Raw genomic sequence first — 19,738 nt, forward strand, 5'->3', positions numbered from 1 at the left:
TTTTGTATTCGTCTTGTTAGCACATTACTCTCTGCCATCCTTGAAGTATCACCTGTACAAAACCAAGTTGTGCTGGCATTCTTAACTTTTTTTTTTTAAATATAAAAAGTGGTTAAGAAGGAAAAGGAGGAAATGAGTGAAGGTAAACAGGAAAGGTGCCGACAGATTTTATTGGAGCAGGTGTCTCACCACCTTTCCTTGGAGGTTGTGTAGGTGGGCTCATTTTGTGGTGTGTGGCGTGCTCACTGTGTCCAGTGTGCCCTTCTTTCCTCATGTCTGCTTTGTGTCCCTTCTTAGGATGGGCACTCAGGACAGGGACTACCGTCAATTCTCCCAGGCGGCTGAACTGAAGACGGGGGGTCTCTATACTTCAGTCCACATCTCACCCCATCCTACAGAGCTTGGCCGTTTCGAGCAGGTACTGTAGTGCAAAAATGTACGGGGTCTCATATGCCAAAGCAAGCAGTATGGAGGTTGTGAGCAGCAATGCCTTAAAGGCCATGTGGGATCCTCCAACCTAAATCACAGTTCACTGATTTGGTAATCCTGCACGTGGTCAGCATTGAAAATTAAATTTTTTTTTGCAAGTACTAATGACATAAAAATCATTATTGACTTGAAGGTCAATGTGGCATAAAAAATGTTGCATAAAAAAAAAAAGTGACACACGATCATACGATGTGGTGCAGCAAATTTGTGTTACCAGTATTGATTTTACATTCCGCTTTTACATTTTTGCTTTTACATGATCACCTCCTACTGTGTCTTTAAATATGCTTTCGTTGTTGCTTTCGTTCTGTTGCAGTGTGGGCTTCTGGAGGGTGAAAATGGGCAGAGTGTGGAAATGAGTGTGTGGGTGGTGGGTGAAAGCTTGAGGCTTGATTTCAGCGCTGCTTTTTCGTTACGGTGCTACATGCAGGTGGGTGGAGGCTTTCTGGAGGGTGGAGGTGGGTGGGTGTGGGGTAGGCGGATGCTCATAGGTGGGAGATGCATTTTTACCAGTGGGTGCACAGGGGGTGGAGGCTTCACACACACATGCATCACAGATTTTTGTGGAAAGAGTACTGTACCGCAGTGAAAGTAACATTTCCTTCCCTTTGTTTCAATGACTGTTTGCTTCTTTCATATGTTGAACCCCTTTAAACAGGTACAGACTGGTGAGGAGGTTTTGTCCGCTGCATAAGCAGAGCTCCGTGTTTTCATTGCTTTTTGAATGGATACTTTTGAGTTTAGGCTATATGCAAAACAGATATATTTGATAGTAGAGGGGAGACTGTGCCACTGTAGCTTAATTGGTGCAGCACTGCGTGCGACATGTGAAGATACCGTAATTACATGAATGTAAGTCGACTCGAATGTTAGTCGACCCCCCCATATCGCATGTCATGAAAAAAAAAAAGATAACCTGTGCCCGTGGGCACACTTCAAAATGAAAATGTATTGGTCACTCGACTACTCGTCCACACTAGCGCCATCTTCCTCAGTATATTGCGTTTCATACATCAAGTGCAGTGTTGTGAAAGGTACAGAAGTAGTCTGCATGAAAAAATACAGGGAGACTTGTTACTCCACACTTGTTTTGTGGCCGAGTGGTGTAAAGAAAGGGAAAGCGACAGCTTGTCGTCAGCAATAACAACTCGTGCAACCAAACTTATGACAAGCCTATCATGCAATAAGCCCGCAAGCAGAGCATTCACTATTTTTCGTGCAGCAAAAGAAACGCAGTACTTTTTGATTGTGGATGTAGGCACTGCAAACAAGAGTGCTAGCTTTGACAGCGTTGCACATGATGAATGAAACGGAGTGCAGTGCTGCCGTTGTTATCGCTGCTGTGGTCCCACAGCGCGTCGTTCTAACGTTGTCGTACAGCGAAATCCCCCATTACACAAATAACCATGGTCTGTCGGCGTGCCGTGAAATCCTGCACTTCAGAAACAACCGCACCATGACACTGCGTGGAACAGCTTGAAATTTTGCCTCGCTGCAGCTGCCACACCTGCGTCACCCGTTCTTGAACATCAAACTTGTGGCTCGGCATGCAGTTGTTCGTTTCTTCGGCTAAGCAATGCCAGCCATCCTGAATGTAGCCGTGAACGAGCGCCAAACACTTACCGGCCCCGCATACGAAGGTGTGGTGGAAGGCGTAATTGAATGTGGTTAGGCACAAAACAGACGTATCGAACTGACCTGCCATCCAAGCGGTGCCCGCTTGGATGGCAGGCGGCAGACTTCGCTGCACTTTACAAGTGACTGGTGGTGCTGTGACGGGTGTTTGCTCTTTTATCTTGCACTCGCCAACAGCAGCATGGAAGATACAGTGGTGTGGAGGGTTGGTAGCCAGGCCTGGCCACTTGTTTATGCCTCTTCCACCCGTCGACCGCACCCCGGAAGCGATGGCTTTGACGGTTGTAGCCTTTCAGCAGCCATTGTGCGCACATTTCGGCTGTTACGGAGGTGGTGTAAACGATGATAGCTTTCACTCTCACACGCAGTTTTCCAAGTGACACAGCTGTAATGTGGGGAAGCTGCTCTAACTGGCACATGGTCTACCGCTGTTGCATGCTGGCGGTGCTGTGCGGGGAAGCCACCTTAAGTGGCGCTTGTTTTTTTGCAGCTTTCGAAATCGCCCTGAGTGCCTTCGAAACTGCACCAAAATTTCGAATAAGATATCCCTTTTTCTCTAGTAAGTAGCGGCTGTATTGCTGTCTCTTCACAGAATGAATTGCAGTGCTTTTGCATGTGTTTTTGACGCATCTTGGCTATTTTATGATTTTTTTACCTGTTCGCTATAGCAAGGTTCGACTGTAGGTAGTGACTGTGTGATATAAATAAACCAAATGTTGCTGTTATCTTTGTTTCTGATTTGGTTTTCTGCTACTGATTGATTGCTTGTCTTATGTAGGGCTTTGCATTGTAGTAATAATGCATATTTTTCTTACAGGGTGTATTGCTTTCGTCTCACTGTTTGGAAGCCAACACAGAAGCCATGTTCTCTCTATGGAAAGAGCTTTTTTTGAGGCAAGTGTTATCTATTGCATGTATCTATTAGGCTGTAGTGGGTTTGCTGAAGTGTGTATTATTTTACTAGGAAGGCTGTTGAGGCATTTTGTCAAGAGTAATTAGTATGTATCACACTAGCAATGAGATGGGAAAATTTCCTTTTCATGTGTTGTTTTTGTTCCTTGTTTGGCCCCTTACATTTTATGGATATTCCTGGGCAACATTACATGCTACTTCTCTCTTTGATTGTTCTTTGGTTTTTCGGTGTTGTGAAGCCCCGGTTTCTAGCTCTGCATGCCACAGCTAGTCTTGCACCTGCGTGCGAGCATTGTACCTAAACCTGTTCCTGTGCTTGTAGACATTGTACCTCTAAACCTGTGTTGACACTGCAGATGGAGGGCACTGCTGCTGTGTCAGCAGAGCTGCAAAAGAGCCAAACAGTAATTTTTACAACGAACAAAAATTGGATGGAGTTGTCCTTGGCATCCCTTTTGGGTGGCGCTAGCAGTGTTAATGGCACAAACTTACGCAACAGCTCAATTGTTTCGGAGGGAATATTTTAATGTTAACAGTAACTGTGGATTTTTGATTTTTAGTGCTATATGTCATTGGTGCTGATTAGATACTAGTTATAACAAGGCGAAGGTTGTGCCACTGGCCAAGTCAAAAACAAACAAAAATAACGTGTCAGGTACTATATGGGACCTTTGTTCATAATAAAACTGTCTGGGAAAAAGGAGGGCTTACATAGCCTTCAGTATCCTGAATCTGAAGCTAATGGGCTAGCTGTCAATTCTTTCATGTGCACAATGCTGCCCGCCGCTCGCTATCTAAGCCATGCTCTCGGAGCTGTGATCTCTCCTCCCCCCCCCTCCTCCTCCTGATTGGGACCACTATAGTTCACAAAATTTGAAATGTCTGACTCAGCCAAACAAAAATAGCATAGCTCCACAGTTCAGTTCTTTCTGTGAACCCTAGAGCACAGGTCTCGTGGCACCATCTGTCAGCAAGGCCTGTAACTAGTTCTAATGTTTGGTCTCTAATGTGGTGGTCAGTGGAGGCGGTGGCTGCAGCAGTGTCCCAGCATTCTGTTTACCATGTGTCAGCACCATCCCCACTTCAGTACGTGCCAAGTGCTGGTCGTGCGGGTCACCATGTATAAGAATAAAAGTAGCAAAGAAAGCTGGGTGCACTGTTGCTCTTGAAGGAAAGCTAAAGGAGAGAAAAGTGGTTGATGAGGGGCGCTCCCCAAGACTTGTGTGCGGCTATCAGTATCTGTGAGCTGTCCTAGAATATGGTACGCCTTTCCTGCAGTGCATTTCATGCTTATATTTACTCTCGACGGCAAGATTTTTTTTTTCTTCTTATCATCTGTTTAAAAATGCATCCCGCATTATATTCAAAACCAAGGTATGGATATAATGGAACGAGAGCTAGTTGAAAAACGAGTATATGTTGAAAACTAAGAAGAGTGCTATATAACCATAAAGATATGAAGTCACTTCCATATTCTCTACCTCTACATATCGTAAAATATATGGCCCAGTGGTTACGGCGCTCGGCTGCCAACCCGAAAGACATGGGTTTGGTCCCGGCTGCTGCGATCGAATTTCGATGGAGGTGAAATTCTAGAGGCCCGTGTACTGTGCGATGTCAGTGCATGTTAAAGAACTTCAGGTGGTCAAAATTTCCGGAGCCCTTCACTGCAGCATCTCTCATAGCCTGAGTCGCTTTGGGACGTTAAATCATAATAAACAACGTAAAATATAGATAACTTCTTAGCTGTCACTGCATCTCGCATTATTTTTTAGTTTTTGTGAGTGCTCAAGCTCCCCTTTCATGTTGTATTCATGGTCGCATTATATTTGTGTAAATATGGCCATTCTGTGTACTGACTGCTGTCTTGAAACAGAACCACACTGTTGCTGGAAATAGTGCTACGCCCATGTTCAAGCACCGGCAGCTAGGGGTATTGTCTATGAATGTTCAACCTTTCATTTGTAAGCATCCATCTAGAAGTTCTGTGATCTGTGACGTGTATAAAAATATGAGGGAATGTGCTGAATTCCTGTTATAATATGGCAGCTCATTCTTAGTTGCGCTGTTAGGCTACTTCTACCAAAAAAGCCTGTAGCATTTATTTATTTGTTGCCAGGTTTGGTATAGTATATATTCTTTCAGCGACTGTTGCTTTAGGTCCCTGTTGAAGCAGTGCCACATTTTTTTCTGGTATAAATTTTATGAATATATGTTGGGGTAAAGTCTTTGTCACAAATACCAGGCCACTCAGAAATTGACCAGAGCAGTTTGCAAGGCCATGCTTTCAGGCTTGTTTCTTGCTGTTGGCTCTCTGAGGGCGCAGATAGTCAAGAAAGACTATTGGTATTCTCACTTGCTACAATGTTAGTACTACAGCTCAACACTGAAAAAGACGATACAAAGACAAGACACACAAGCAACTGCTGTAGTACTGTAGTCTTGGTTCACCAGCTAACCCGTACCCTTGCATTAAAGTGAATTTCACTTTCTACGGCCATGGAGGGATATCATCCTCACTGGAGCCTGACAGCAGAGCATGGAATTTAGTTGCAAAGTGCCATGCATGCTTTTAACAAAGGGTGTTAAGTTGAGCCCTCATATAATGGTCACAGATGTAATGAACACTGACCTATTACAAATGAGGGCAGTGCAATCATCAAAGTATGTATTAGGGCAATGGCTGCAACTCTGGCCGCATCACTTGGTTATAGTGAATGAGGAAAAGCCGCAAACTCGGCCCCGCATTCGAAAAACGCCCGCTTCCAGCTAGTGCAGAGACTGAAGAGTGTCTCTCAGCCCCCATGACGCCACCCCGGAATGAACGTGCTACCCAAAAAAGTTAATGAAAAAAGGCATTTTGAAACTGCCGATAACTGTCGACCAAGTGCGCACAGAGGGCGTATAAGGTCGATTATTGCATGTGAGTGTGCTGGCTGGTCAAAGCCTCCAAAGTAGAAGGATTTTATGCTGAGGGTATGAGACAGGGATAGCGTGGAAAGTGAAGGTACTGCACACAGTCTGGAATTGAACAGTGGTGGCAATTTGAGGTTTGAATGGCTTGCTGGCCCTACGTGTCACGTGGTATGCACTACCTGCTGAGTCGGCTCTCCAGCTTTGGTGCTGCTAACACACACAGGAAGAGTGTAGATGGCAAGCATTGCAGCTGATACTCTGTGCACTGTGCTACCTTTGTTGCTGCATGGACCCCGAAACAACAGATGTGACACTGGGGAAAACACATGCGACCTGACGCAATTTGTGGCAATACATTGTTAATGCACAGCTGGTCAGATGTTGCCTGGAATGACTGCGTTGTTTTAGATACCAACATCGCAGGACCGTGCTTAAAAGAAGCCATTCTATGTGAAGTATGAGCGCTCCCCGACTGTTAGGAATGATTAAAGAGGCTGACTTGCGACAAGGTGTCGTGAACGTTTCAACTGCGATTGGTAGTTATATCATGTCTCTAAACCGTATTGTTGGCACCAAGGCTCTCGGTGAGAGCATGACTGTGCTGGGGAGTTAGGAAAGCACCACAATAGTGTCTGCATTGAGGAAGTAGACACACATAACACACTTTTGTGCGACGTAGATGCCTTATTTGTTGGGTTAGTATTTTTGGCTGCAATACGGGAAGTTCACTCACAATACAATGAACTTTGGATACATTGAACTCAGTCTGCCTGACAGTCAGGTTCGTTATTAAGTAGGCGAGTCTAAATCAATACATGAAAGTAATTGCATACGAAGGTGTGGTATCCTAAGGTTTAAGGGGAGATGTTGGTCTTAAACGATAATTTTTATTGTTAGAGATATTGTAATGGAATTAGGTGGGTGTATTTCTTCCTCGTGTTTTCAAATGGTGAACGGAACCAGAGGTCTACTCATGTCACTTTGTCACTATTGCAACGTATAACACGAATGGAAGTGAAGTGAACGAAGTGTCTCGGCGGCGTATGGGATCTGGGCATATGTGCTGTCTGCTGTGTGTCCTGTGTGGGTTGGCGGGTTGTGCGCTCTCGGCCTGTGCACTGTGACCGAGTCGTCCTTGCATCGTCCTTGCCTTGAGCTGTGTAACAATGTAATTAGTTTTCGTATGCTCCACTTAGTTCTCATAATATGGGAAAATAACTGAAGCCTAATTAGGTAACTTCTTATGGGTCGTTAAGACACTTTCCCTCAATATTGTTTGGTTCTGATTGAAATGGAACTGTAGCCAAAGACCTGCCATGTAGAGCTATGCTATTTATATTGTTACTGATATACATCATTGTATAAAAATGTTCAGTTATGTCGAAGCTACATAATTACGAAATATAATAAGGTGACATCATTTTTCAGAAAATTTGATATGTTGACTCAGCCATAAAAAATAGCATAGCTCCATAGTTCAGTTCTTTCTGATTTCAAAGGTATAAGGTGAGTTGAGATTTCACCGTAAAAACATAACAAAGACTTCCGCAAAGCAAAAAATGCGAAGCTGAAAAAATGGCATTTGAAGCGCACATGCCAGCCACTCGGAGGTCGTTGTAGAAGCCTCAGAAGTCTGTGAAATTGGACATTCCAAGACGATTTTACAATAGTGAGTAATACCAGTGTTTACGGTAAGGGCACCAGCTTTCGATTAAGACCAAGATGGCGGCCATCGGGGGAATGCAGTTGTGGGAAGTGAAAGGGGCGAAGTGCTGCCACATTTTGCTCCAAACTCGCCATTTTGGCTCTTCAGAGGCGTCAAATGTTTCGTTGTTTTAGTAGTTGGAGGTTGAATACTATGGCCTTGAAACTTTTGGTAGGTACTTAGAGTATTATAAAGAAGACACACACTCGTGGCAAAGACGAAGGTGGCCCTGTGCTTCAGCCGTATTACTATCACCACATATGTCTGTGCTCGACCTGACTGACTCAGAGTGTTTTCGCCGCTGCTAAATTTTAGCATTTTTTTTTTACCATTTCATGACCCGAGTCTGCCCTTAAGGGAAGTTGTATTGTTGTTTGTTGTGAATGAACCTTGTTGCCTCTCTGTGCAGACATTTTGTTTTGCTTTATATTGATGTCATGTAGGTACTGAGTTATGTTTGCAACATAGCATGTTGTAGTATTGACCGGACAGGTGTCGTTTAAATGCAAGGCTATACATGAGTGGGTTAATAATAACCAATAATAAAAACTGCATCACACAGTGGTCTTGAAACAGCTTCGGCGTACTTCAGAGAGCAAAACAGCATGTTATTTATGTTCATCAAGTGTACATTGTGGTCATGAGCTTAGGATGCTTAAGAGTTTATGCTGCAGTTGATCCGACTCCCTTCATGTTTCTTTCTTTACTAGTTTGCTTTGGCACGCTGAGAAAAGTGCTGCGGTTCAATTGAGAGCATCTGTGCTGTTGAAGCCTAATGCAGTGCCATGCACCACTTCCCTTAGCCATGTTGCAGTTGAGAACTGATCATATTTGACGGCGCATGTTTCTCTGGTGTCATAACAGCTGCTGTACCCTGTTTATGCAGGCTGAAGCTGGAGGATGATGAGCGCTTGATGCAGCTTGTTCAGATGTGTGCGGCTGGCTTGGCACAAACACTGGCTGATTCTGGCCACCAGTATGCCATGGCCCAAGCTGAAAGCTACCTGAATGCCTGCGCTCAACTCCAAGAAGAGTTCACAGGCATATCTCATGTGAGATTTTGTTCTGAAATGCTCCTTCTGCTTTTATTAGGTGGTTAGGCAGAATGCTGTTCCATCTCATATTATGCAAAGTTTAGGGGTCATTTGCGGCCCTGACAGAATTTGTCCAAGGACCCACTGAAAACACGCTTCTTTCACAACGGGTCGGAAACATTTCTGTCGGTCAAAAGGTTTTTGTGTAATAATTTTATTCTTTTTGTAGTTGCCAAATAAATCTGTAACTTTTTAAGTTCTGGAATTTTTAAAATATTTTTCTCTGGGTGATATTACCTAGTGAATTCAGATTTTTTCTAAGGGTTTTTTGTGTTTTCATCAGTTTTTTTGTGTCATTCAGACTGCATTCTTTTGTTAAAATATGTGAAAGTGCATTTCATTAGCTTCATTTGCTTGCATTTCATGTTATTTTAAACGTCGCATATTTTGCAGAAAAAGATTCTTCCTGAGATATGAGAGTTAAAAGGACCATTAAAGAGAAATGTTTACAGGAACACAATGCTATGCTAGACTGACAGATTATGCTTAGTGAACACTACCAGCTTATTTTTTTTTTTGCATGAAAGATGACCGCATTGCTAAGAAAAATGCAAATGAAGTCCCTGATCCCCTCCCCCATTTACACTCATGGAACATGAGTGGCGGAAGTCATTTTTCATCTCAAAAGTAAACAACCATGGCACAAAAAGTGGCATAAAAAGGTGGCACAAAAAGAGGTTATATATGAAAAACATAATTTCATTGTCTCTATAGCTGAAGGCTAATGTAGAACCTAGTTACATAAAAACTAATGACAGCCTTGGAACTAGCAGGCAACTATTTATTGGCAGCTAAAATTTTTTCATCCGTAGGCTGCATACTGAAGGGAATTGCAGTAATCTTAATCTGAAGAATTTATGTTTTAAGCAGAAAACAGAAAAGGAAAACAAATCATTTAATACGAACTATTTTCCACATTCTCCGAATTCTTCTAAGATACTGTAAATGCATTTTTCTGAATAAAATTATAGTATTAAATGAAACTGAGTCACTGTTATGCAGCTGCACCATTAAACTTGGAGGCCACTGCCATCAGTCTGTGGCTGCCACCAGATGACAAAGGCCATATTTGTCACACTTTCTCTGCTATGTTGTGTTTTGACCATTAAATGATGACATCACTCTTGCAAGTTGATCAAAATGCAAAGCCAGACTTGACTGCAATTTTCACCTTACAGGTGATCATGCCTGCTCCCCATACTATGTTCCAAATAATTTCTGTGAGCACGAAGGCAGTACTTTCAGTGTTCGCCTTGACGAAGTGCCGGGCAGAAATATAGTGCAGTGATGCGGTTGGCTTGCTGCTTTCATGTCCTGCTTACCTTTGTTCACAAATGCATGTGGATATACCGTATTTTCCGGTGTATAACACGCACCCTTGTATACGACGCACCCGCCATAAATGCAGGCTGTCATTGAAAAAGTTGGTATATAAGACGCACCCGTGTATAAGATGCACCCCAATTTACCCAGTTAGGCTAGCGAGGCTTAATTAAACACGCTTGCGTGACCATTGCAAAATGCACCGTACCTGTGAGAAGTTAAGTAACGCTAAGTTACCGAAAAAGGCAACACTCGCGCCATAGCCGCCCATGTTTTAGCAAAAGAGAAAGAAAAACGAAAGAACTCTCCTGATGCCCATAACAACATTTTATTTTTACTTAAAACCTTCGAAGTCTTCATCTTCGGATGCGCTATCAAAAAGTTCACCCGTTTCTGGAGGCAACGCGGCTGAAACATTCTCTTTGCACTACGGAGCAAAGTTGCAAAGGTTGACTAAAAAGAATGCCGGCTTGTCTTAGCTTTTCTTGACAATGGCGAGAAGCGCGATTGTCGCCATCTTTTGGCATTTCACATTACTTTTGCTTGGGGCCTCCGAAACAACCATATGTGTGTGATCCCGGAAGTCGTCATTTCTGCCGTTTCATGATAAAGTTCACCTAAAAAAGTTGCGCACGGCCGTCTCGGTATTGAAGTATTTTTTTTCGAGATTTTTTCAGCGAAAAAGCTTGAACATGAACCTGAGTAACTTCTGAGCTCGCAAAAAAAAACAACGAAAAATTTGCATATAAGACGCACCCTTGTATAGGACGCACCAGCAAAATTTTTGAAAAAAAGCCGTGTCTTATACACCGGAAAATACGGTAGAGGTGAAACTATCTCTGCTGTGCTTTTCCTTTTGCTTTCCCTGGGAGCTGCTGGTGTGTGTTATGAGTGCTGCCTTGCCCAGGAAGCCAAATAGTGCTTCTCCTGGCTAAACCGCTGGTGTCAAATAAAACCAACCATTGAATGCCACCTCTGTGCATGAAATTTTACCACAGATGAGCTCTCAGTTTAGGTGAGGGAAGCATTTACTTATACATGTCTTGCGGAGTGATGCAGCATTTGATAAGTATTATGTGAGCAATCCAGCAAATTAAAACTGTGGGAGGATACTTTTTTTTGTTGAACTGAGAAAAATGTGTGGATCCAAAAGGAAATGAAAGCCTCCAGTACCATGAATTTCATTTGTTATTATTGAAGTTAATTGTATCAAAAGTCAGCTACTGTCTCTGAGTTGCATCACAGTGTACAGTTTAAAATTTCTGTTGGTAAATGCACATTTTCATAGTAATATATGCTGAGGACTGAGAAAAAGTATGCTTGTCAGATGTACAGCCGGCCAAATCTTTAGCTGGCGTGCGCGACGGCGGCATTTTCCGTGCTCTTGCAGCTTATGATGGCGCAAACTTGCTAAGATATCAAATTTAAGCAGAGGCTCACTAAACCCTTGCTAAATATTGAGCTTTCCCCAAGTTTGCTTCGCCACAAAGCGCAGGAGCGCCGAAAAAGCAGCCGTCGCGCACGCCAGCTTAAGATTTGGCCGGCTGTACCAGTGCTGAAACAAAGTCAGTGAAAGGAAATTTATTCCTGGCTTTCACTGTATCGTTTGTGCTGCAAAGTGCTGTCACACTTTTTCGCACATATATTGTGGCAGGCTAACTTTTTAAGATACATTTTACAAAGTCCTGCGAAATGTGTAGTGTTACAATGAGTCTTTGGAAGACCGTCTGAAGGGTGTCATGTTTGGTATACCTGAGAATTCATTATTAACCACATTCATCTCCACAGCGGTCTTCTGTCGCACAAGATGTGGGTGGTAAACAGCATTTTTTGTGAGCTGCTGAAATTTTCGATGAATAAGGAATGCTGTGTTTTTTATTTCCAGATAACACAGATGAAAACATTGGCTGAAGCGCCAAGCCTCAAATTTCTGCTGCCACAGTTGAGAGCCCTGGCTGATGCTTTGCTTAAAAAGGATTCCATCAGGTGAGCGTGATCCACGTGGAGCAGCTCACTCAATGTAGAGGCTGGAAATTTTTGTTTACAGATGTTGTTAGTAGTTAGAGGAGGTTTCTAGTGCCAGAGTAAATGACAGATTACCCAGCATTTTTAAAATGGTAGAATTGCCGTACCATTTGCACTGATTTGTGCCAAGAATGAGCCCCTGGGCACTTGTTCTCCTAAGTAGTGTTTTACTGAAAAATTGCTCTAACAAGAGCATAAAGTTGCAGCCACACTAGTGTGAAAATGAGTGCAACCAAACGCACCTTGCCACTTCTAAAAAATGGAAAGATTTTTTCCTGCTCTCAAATGGGTCGTGAAACTGTTCACGGTTTGCCGCAAAGTGAGGTCCTTCCACTGCCTAATCTAGTTGCAGGCAGTGACTTGACTACAGCCAGTGCCTTAGCTGGCCCCACTTTGCTTCCCTCACAGCTACTGCTGAGTAGAGTTGAGGGAGCTGTCATGTGCCTGCTGAAGGGGCAAAGTATCAAACTTTGACTTCTCTGAAGATGTTGCTTTTTAAGGCGGAAGCCTTACTTTCCCCATTGAGCGAAAACGTGTCTCTGTCTGTGTGTGTGTGCATGCGTGCGTGCGTGCGTGAGAGAGAGAGATAACACTCGATCATACCCGTAAAAGATGGCGTCCTCATGCCACCTGGCAGGTGGTAGTTAAATTAATGATTGGTCATGTGAGGTTGCTTATGAAGAGCAACCCGGATCACACAAATTCTACCTGTGGCAGCACCTGCCATCCCAGGGCAGTGGCGCACCGCTTAACTGCTGCACCACTGCACCAGGAGTGGTATGGGGACTTCCGGGGATCTATGATTGTTGAATAGAGGAAGGCCAACTCTGCATATATGGGCATTAACCCAATAACGCTATCGGGTCATACCCTTAAGGCAGAGCGTGGGCTGCGGTACGGTGGCAACTACCTTTATAAAGTTAGCGCGCAGATCAGAAGGCGTGCGGTGGCTACGCAGAGCCATGCAGAGGAAAAATTGCTAGCTGCGTGGCATCGAGTTACGTCCCGCCGCAGGGCGTGGCGACTGCATTCTCAAAGTGAGTGGACAGGCTTACGCCTTCTCACACGTGCGCAGTCTTGAGTGTCTCTGTTGACTTGTTATTGTGAATGAGTTATTTTGTGCATTCTCCCTCTAGTGTGGTCGTGCCTTGAGAAGGAAAAATTTGGAGTCATTGGCACTGCTTCGTGCACCAAAATTGTAGTTTCCACATGGCTCACTGGGTACAAAAAATTATGCTGTAGTCCAGCTGGAAACTTTGGCTTGACAGAGGGACACTGGTGCACAGGGAGAAAATACATTCTGACCACAGGAAATAGGACAGGTGCGCCGGTTCTTTTGTCAAATCGCGTGAAGAGGCCAGAATAATGCAGAGTGCTGTGGTGGTTAGTCAGAGTGCATCTTTGCACTACCTTCGGCACTGTTTGGAACACATAGGCACATCTTCCAGTGCATGCTTGGAAGACGTTGCTTTCATTTTTACCTTTGTATCTCAAGGTTCATGAGCCTTACAGAGTTCCTTTGAGAGATGCCACCAGGTGCTGCATCACACATAGTTAGCATTATTTGGTCATACTTTCAATGCACGCCTCACCTGTGCTGCCATGCCAAAGCTGTCAGTGCTTCCCACCTGTGGGAATGGAGCATCTGGTGGTTTACTGAAGGAGTACTGCATTGTTGTCGAAGCTTATAATGCCAGAATGAAAATGAAAATGTAGCCCTCCACAGGTAGCAGACACACATTTGCAGGGGTGCCAGTGAGTTAGCATTTGCTGATAGGGGGTGCGCGAATGCAGTTTGCTTGTGGCCCTGTACTTCATATTTACCTGGCTACCGCTGTGCCATCTATCCATACGAAGCTCTATAACAGGCATGGCACAGCCGTACACAACACAGAGGCATAGCCGCAAAGCCAGGAGTGGTGTTGCAAGAGTGGCCATTTGATAAAAGGTGGTGGAGTTGTGCTGACCGCGCACCCTATAAATGCACACAGTAAGTGTAGTGAGGCGGGGTAGTGCTGGTCAGAGTTGACGAATACAGGTATGCACACAGCCTCAAAGATTCATGGTGGGATGAGCTACTTAAGGCAGAGTCACTCTGCGGAAACAGTCGGCAAACTCTGTGTGCCAGCACAACGTTTCCGTAGTGCTGCCGACCCTGTCACAACACATCAACATTAACTCGTTGGGAACATGTCCCTTTTGTCCTGGAACACGTATCGGAAACTTGCGACAACTGTTGGCGAGCTCCTTGCCACAGCGGAAAAACAATTTGGGTGGCGCTTCTCCGCCGCCTCTTTCCATACACAGCCACGGAAACTGGAGACGCCTTACGCTGCCGAGTGGCTTGTGCGTTTGGCAGTGAAGATGTAGGATAAATAACTGCCATGTGCGGCTGCTGCAGCTGTAGTTATGACGATGTTTTGTTTCTTCGATTCTGGCTCTGACGACGCATAGATATGACAGAAAATGCGCCTACACATTGCTCCGTGTCACTTCTGAAACGAGTGCGCTACAAACTGAAATGCCTGCTTGAAACATGCCCCATCAAATGATTTCAAAGAAACAACCTAACATTACTCATTTGTTAGCTTCGGTTTTCAGGACACGTGGACAAATAACTTGTGGTCACCTTTGAAATCCAATCCCAACTTTGTTGCGATCTCTTCTAATGATCTATCCTTGGGCTCACGGTGATAGTACCTCCTCTGTTACGTCCTACAAGAATTGCTTCACGTCGACCACCGCGATAGCTCACTGTCTTGGGCAAAAAAAAAACAGCGGCGTGTTCGCGCAAGCATCTTGCGCGAGCATCTCGCACACTCATCTGCCGGCACCCTCGCAGAGTTGTTGCTGGCTATTGCTCTCAGCCCTGCTAGTAGCCTGGCCGGCGCCATTGAAACCGCAGAAGACGGAACTGACAGAACTGTCACTACAGTCAGAGGGGGGCTGCGCCAGAGAACAAAGGGGCTTTTTGGAAAGCCACGCTCTTCAGGAGTGTACGCTAATTTGCACACAAGGATGGGACTGGGACTGGGACTGGATGGTGCTCCTCCTAGGCGGCTCCAATGGAGGTGTGAGCGGGATCGAGGCAAGCAGCCACAAGGCAGCCAGCGGTGTCGATGACAGTAGCCTGCACGGTGGCATTCGCCCGCCTGCAAGACGCTGCACTGCAGCAGAGAACAATGCGATGAAGGGAAGCGTTTTGCAAATGACGTTTGCGATCAGGAAAGGCACAAAAGCGGTCATTCACTGCTAAGTGTATGCTTTGGCTGTTGTATTCTCGCCAGGAAATTCACCCAGCCAGCGAACAGGCCAAACCGTGTTGAAGAACGCAGTTTGTTTCTAGTTCTGGTTCCAGAAAGCTGTCATATCGGGACAACGCGGCAGCATCCTGTCTTGTTTCTCTGCCGTTCGTGCAATGTGACAAGGTATTGGGGAACGCGTTGGTTTTGCAACTTGTTGACGGCTTGCTGGCAGACATATTTGGTTGATGTGACTGGTGTTTTCACAGAGTGGCATGGGCTTTAGAAGGACACTGAGGAAAACTCCTTTGAATTTTTGTCCTGAGTAAAAATCAGTCCTGTGGCTTTTTCTGGCTATGTTTATGTTTTTCCACCAGCAAAAAATGCATTTATTGCTGAGAAAATTGCATTCCAAAATCTTCCTGCCACTCGCTTCAAATTTGTGATGTCTACGCTGGAAAGGGCTTTGTGATCACAGTTTTGAAGTGAATAGTAGTATAGGCTAGCTTCTGGGATCTGAACCCAAAAAACCGCGTCTACACACCGCATTTACTTGTGAAATTGGCCAGTGATGGTGACACCTGCATTTCTTTTTTTGGCCTTTTTTAGCTTATAAAAGCAACATATTCAGTGAAATTAAGTAGAGTCTTTTCATGAGAATGTTGTAATCTACTGATACAAGCCAACTTAAGTTTGTCCTTAGTGTCCCTTTTAAGATAGTTGGTGTACCGGCCTTGATGGCTTAGTGGCTAGGGTGCTCGGCTACTGAGCTTGGCTACGGCCGCAGCGACCGCATTTCGATGGAGGCGTAACACACAAGGCATCTGTGTGCTGTGCGATGTCAGCTCACGTTGAAGAACCCTTGGTGGTCGAAATTAATCTGGAGCCCTCCATTGCAATATCCCTCATAGCCCTTGTGTCGCTTCGGGACATTAAACCCCACCATTCAATACAACAAAGTTGGTGTGGAAACTTGAGCAGGTTACTCAGCATGTTGCATAGACAGGTGCGCACAGCTTGTGGGCAAAGGGACGCGAGCACTGTCGAGTGAATGAAGACGGGAGCACATGCATGTTGACATGCCAGAAAGGAAAATTTTGTCATAATTGGAAGTTACACAGGCTTGCTGCAGTAAGGTGGAGAGCTAGGCGAGTTAGATTGGATTCATCATGGAAGTAACACAAGAGACGAGGACACAAGAAGGAAGATTATGTCAACCCTGTTCTTGCGTCCTCTTTGTTTGCACTTCTTCCATGAGGAATGCACACGTGCTTGCTTGCTTCGATCGTACTGGAAGGCCACTAATTATTATAAGTGGCTAGATGTAGTAGATGTGCTCTCTTAAGGTCATTGGCTGAGAAAACTTGCACAAATATTTCAGTTTTTATCTTTTTGCTGCAAATTTCTTTCATCAAAGCGCATAACCTGCCCAGCAAACCAAAAACCTCTCGAGAGACGTCTAGCTAGACGTCTCTGAGAGGTTTTTGGTTTGCTGGGTGGCTCCTTTAGCCTCATTGACCAATGAAGTAACTTTTAGAATTATATATGACGTATGTATGTACAAGTTCACTATTGCATTCAAGTTGTTTGTGACTGAATTTAATCCACTTTCTGCATGTACCAAGGTCTGCATGAGAATGTCTACTTGCATTATCATGGCTGAATTTTTACATCTGGATTTGTTGTGCTGAGAAACGACTGTAGCAGGTCATGAAGTGAAATTCCTTTGCAGCGTATGTGTTGGTTGTTGTTGTGTTGGGTTTAATGGCACATAGGCAGCTAAGGCCATCATGTGCCAAGCACAACGTATGTGTTGGTTACGATTTTTACAAGTGAAGTGCTTGAATAGTGTGTTCTCAAAGGTATGGCTGATGACTTTGCTGCAAGTTCATTTTGTGGGCCTGCATGCACATTGCTGATGCTGTAGTCTATAGATGGGTGTGTAACTCCAGAGTAACCTGCTCCTCCCTTTTGTTAAGTGCTGGTAACAAATGAATTTCAGCAAGCTTAACTCTTTCGGTACCATGCCTATTCAAATTGTTCAGATGGAACGATGGCGCAAAACGCTCATTCTGAGCAATATGAGTCGCTTCTGGACAAGTAATGCCTCTCAGCATGCTGCAACACGACTGTACTTCAGTTATGGAATTGGTTCTTTCGTCAGCTGCATGAGGGAGTATATTTTGCATGAAACCTGTCAGCACGGAGCAATCACCGAAGCTTGGCGCCCAAGGTGGTGTCTTCTTCTCACACTGACCCTGCTCAGCAACGACGGTGTTCTCACAATTTCACAGCATCGACGCTTGACCCTGCGGGTGCAAATGACAGCTTTGTGTGAAAAGATGACATCCATTCATCTTATTTTATTTCAGACAGAGATGATAACTCCTCCCAGCCCGCACTATCGACGTGTGCCCATCTGTAACTTGTGTTTCTGCTGTTGCTGAGGAGATTCACTGTTTCAGGGCTTCTATGAAATTACCAGACATGTTCTGAACAGATCTGTGCCACCAGCAGTGTAGTGGACACAGTTATCTACATGACGGCCTGGGGTATGCCTTGGCACTGCAACTGTGGTGCAGCCCAAAGTGCTGTGTGCGAGCAATTGATTTTTTTTTCTTTTTTTTTTAAGACTGGAAAGTTTAGCATGAAGAGTTCTGTTACTTTAAATACTCACTTTTGGTTTGGTTTGGTTTATGGGGTTTAACGTCCCACAGCGACTCAGGCTATGAGGGACGTCGTAGTGGAGGGCTCCGGAAATTTCGACCACTTGAGTTTCTTTAATGTGCACTGACATCGCACTTTTGGCAAAGTAGCGCACAAAGCGAATATTCTAGATTATTTTGTCCTATTTTTTGACCAGATATATTTAATATTTTTGTGATTATTGGCATGAGTCTCTCAAATTTTGCCAAACAAAAATGTTGTTCTTTTGTAAGCAACATATTTTTTTTTTGTATCATTGAAAATTGTTCGTTATATTGAGTTTTATGGTGCAAACGTATCATTGAAAAGAGAAATCTGTTAGCTACAGTATGATGTGCTGCAATGAAGAGGAATTTTTAAAATAATGGGTGCAAAAAATTTTATGCACACCACTCTGAAATAGCCTGTTTTTCCACTGTAAGGAGGGAGCTAAGAGCTGTGTTTGCACATTCATGATGGTGGGTGTGATGTGGTTTTAAAAGACTGCCTTCGTGGAGATGCAAGGTCATCAGGTTCTCTTAGTTATTTGACGGGGTAATTGAAGTCAGTAGAGTCCTGCTAGGGTGAGCTCGGTTAAGATAAATTCTCGAATAAGATGAACAGTGTGATACCGTTTGGCAGGCTTCCCATAAGATGCAGTGTAAAAAAAAGTTCACTTAAGACGAACTCTTTCCTATGTGCTTCAGTTAAGACGGAACTTTCACAGCGACTGTGAATCACGGTGACCCCACATAACGGCACTGGCAGGGTGTCTATGGGGCTCAGTTGAAGGAAGAAAAACTATATAAAACGCTTCTATGCAAGAAAGCGTACCCCCACAAGATAGCTTCCATGCACCTTTGCACAAAAATGCAGGGATACTGCCATGTGGGGGCGCGCTTTCTTCAGGGAAATCTTTTTTGCTGGTGCAGAAAAGGCAGCGTACCTTCACTCCTGCCTGCGCGCAGATAACAGTCTTGCAGGTAACTGTGTCCACTACACTGCTGGTGGCACAAGATCGTCCAGAACATGCCTGGTAACTTCAGAGAGGCCCTGAAAGCAGTGAATCTCCTCAGCCAAATGACTGTGAGAACCTTTGTGCGCAGAGATCTGACATGGTCTTCTTTCAGGAGACTAAAAGGTGCATGGGTGCAGAGTGCATCTGCTTGTTGACTTAGGACTTCAATAGTTGGGTGCCGAACTTTCAGCTGATATGGCGTTGCAGCATGCATTAGCGGAGCATTGGAATGGCCAAATATTGGCACTGCATGCACATCGCCTGTGGTCGATGGAAAGACGCATGGTGGACCTGCCTGTAGAGTTAACAGCTGCATTGCGCACGGCGCGAGAAGCAGCTACCAAACTAAGCATCTTAAACGTGCTTGGGAACCGTAGGGAAAACAAAAGTTAGAAATAAAAACCACACGTAGCAGTTGCTGCGGAAGATAGAGAGAAAAAGAGCTATTACCTATGAGAGTCAACGAAAACTAGACCAATCCTGTTTTAAAGGTATGATAATGTAAGCATTTTTCATGCCGTTGCTCTTCATCTCACCTCATGCAAAGTGCAATAAATGCTCTATTTGCAATTATCCTCTCGTTGAAAGGCCATTTTATTCATTGTTTTCATATAACATATATTTGGACACACTTAGCATGTTCACATTTCTTTTTTTTAGGGCACTTGAGTTAAGGTTAGCTTGTGATGGGACG

The 19,738-nt window shown here is 44.4% G+C and overlaps 1 protein-coding gene across 2 annotated transcripts in view; it reads left to right on the forward strand.

The window, feature by feature from the left end:
- Positions 1-19,738, forward strand: part of LOC149354876 (uncharacterized) — a 246,907-nt gene that overhangs the window by 168,038 nt on the left and 59,131 nt on the right. The window contains exons 2-5 of one of the 2 annotated variants that reach the window (XM_089583535.1): positions 298-418; positions 2,942-3,018; positions 8,544-8,709; positions 11,960-12,060. In XM_089583535.1, the coding sequence (XP_089439661.1) occupies positions 299-418; positions 2,942-3,018; positions 8,544-8,709; positions 11,960-12,060 (464 nt within the window). In that variant the 5' untranslated portion in view covers position 298. The remainder of the gene's footprint in view (positions 1-297; positions 419-2,941; positions 3,019-8,543; positions 8,710-11,959; positions 12,061-19,738) is intronic. The other variant, XM_089583536.1, reaches the window with a different exon arrangement.

This window comes from Amblyomma mixtum, chromosome 3 (genome assembly GCF_055824585.1).
Source record: "Amblyomma mixtum isolate Tamu chromosome 3, ASM5582458v1, whole genome shotgun sequence".
In the NCBI taxonomy this organism is placed as follows: Eukaryota; Metazoa; Arthropoda; class Arachnida; order Ixodida; family Ixodidae; genus Amblyomma; species Amblyomma mixtum.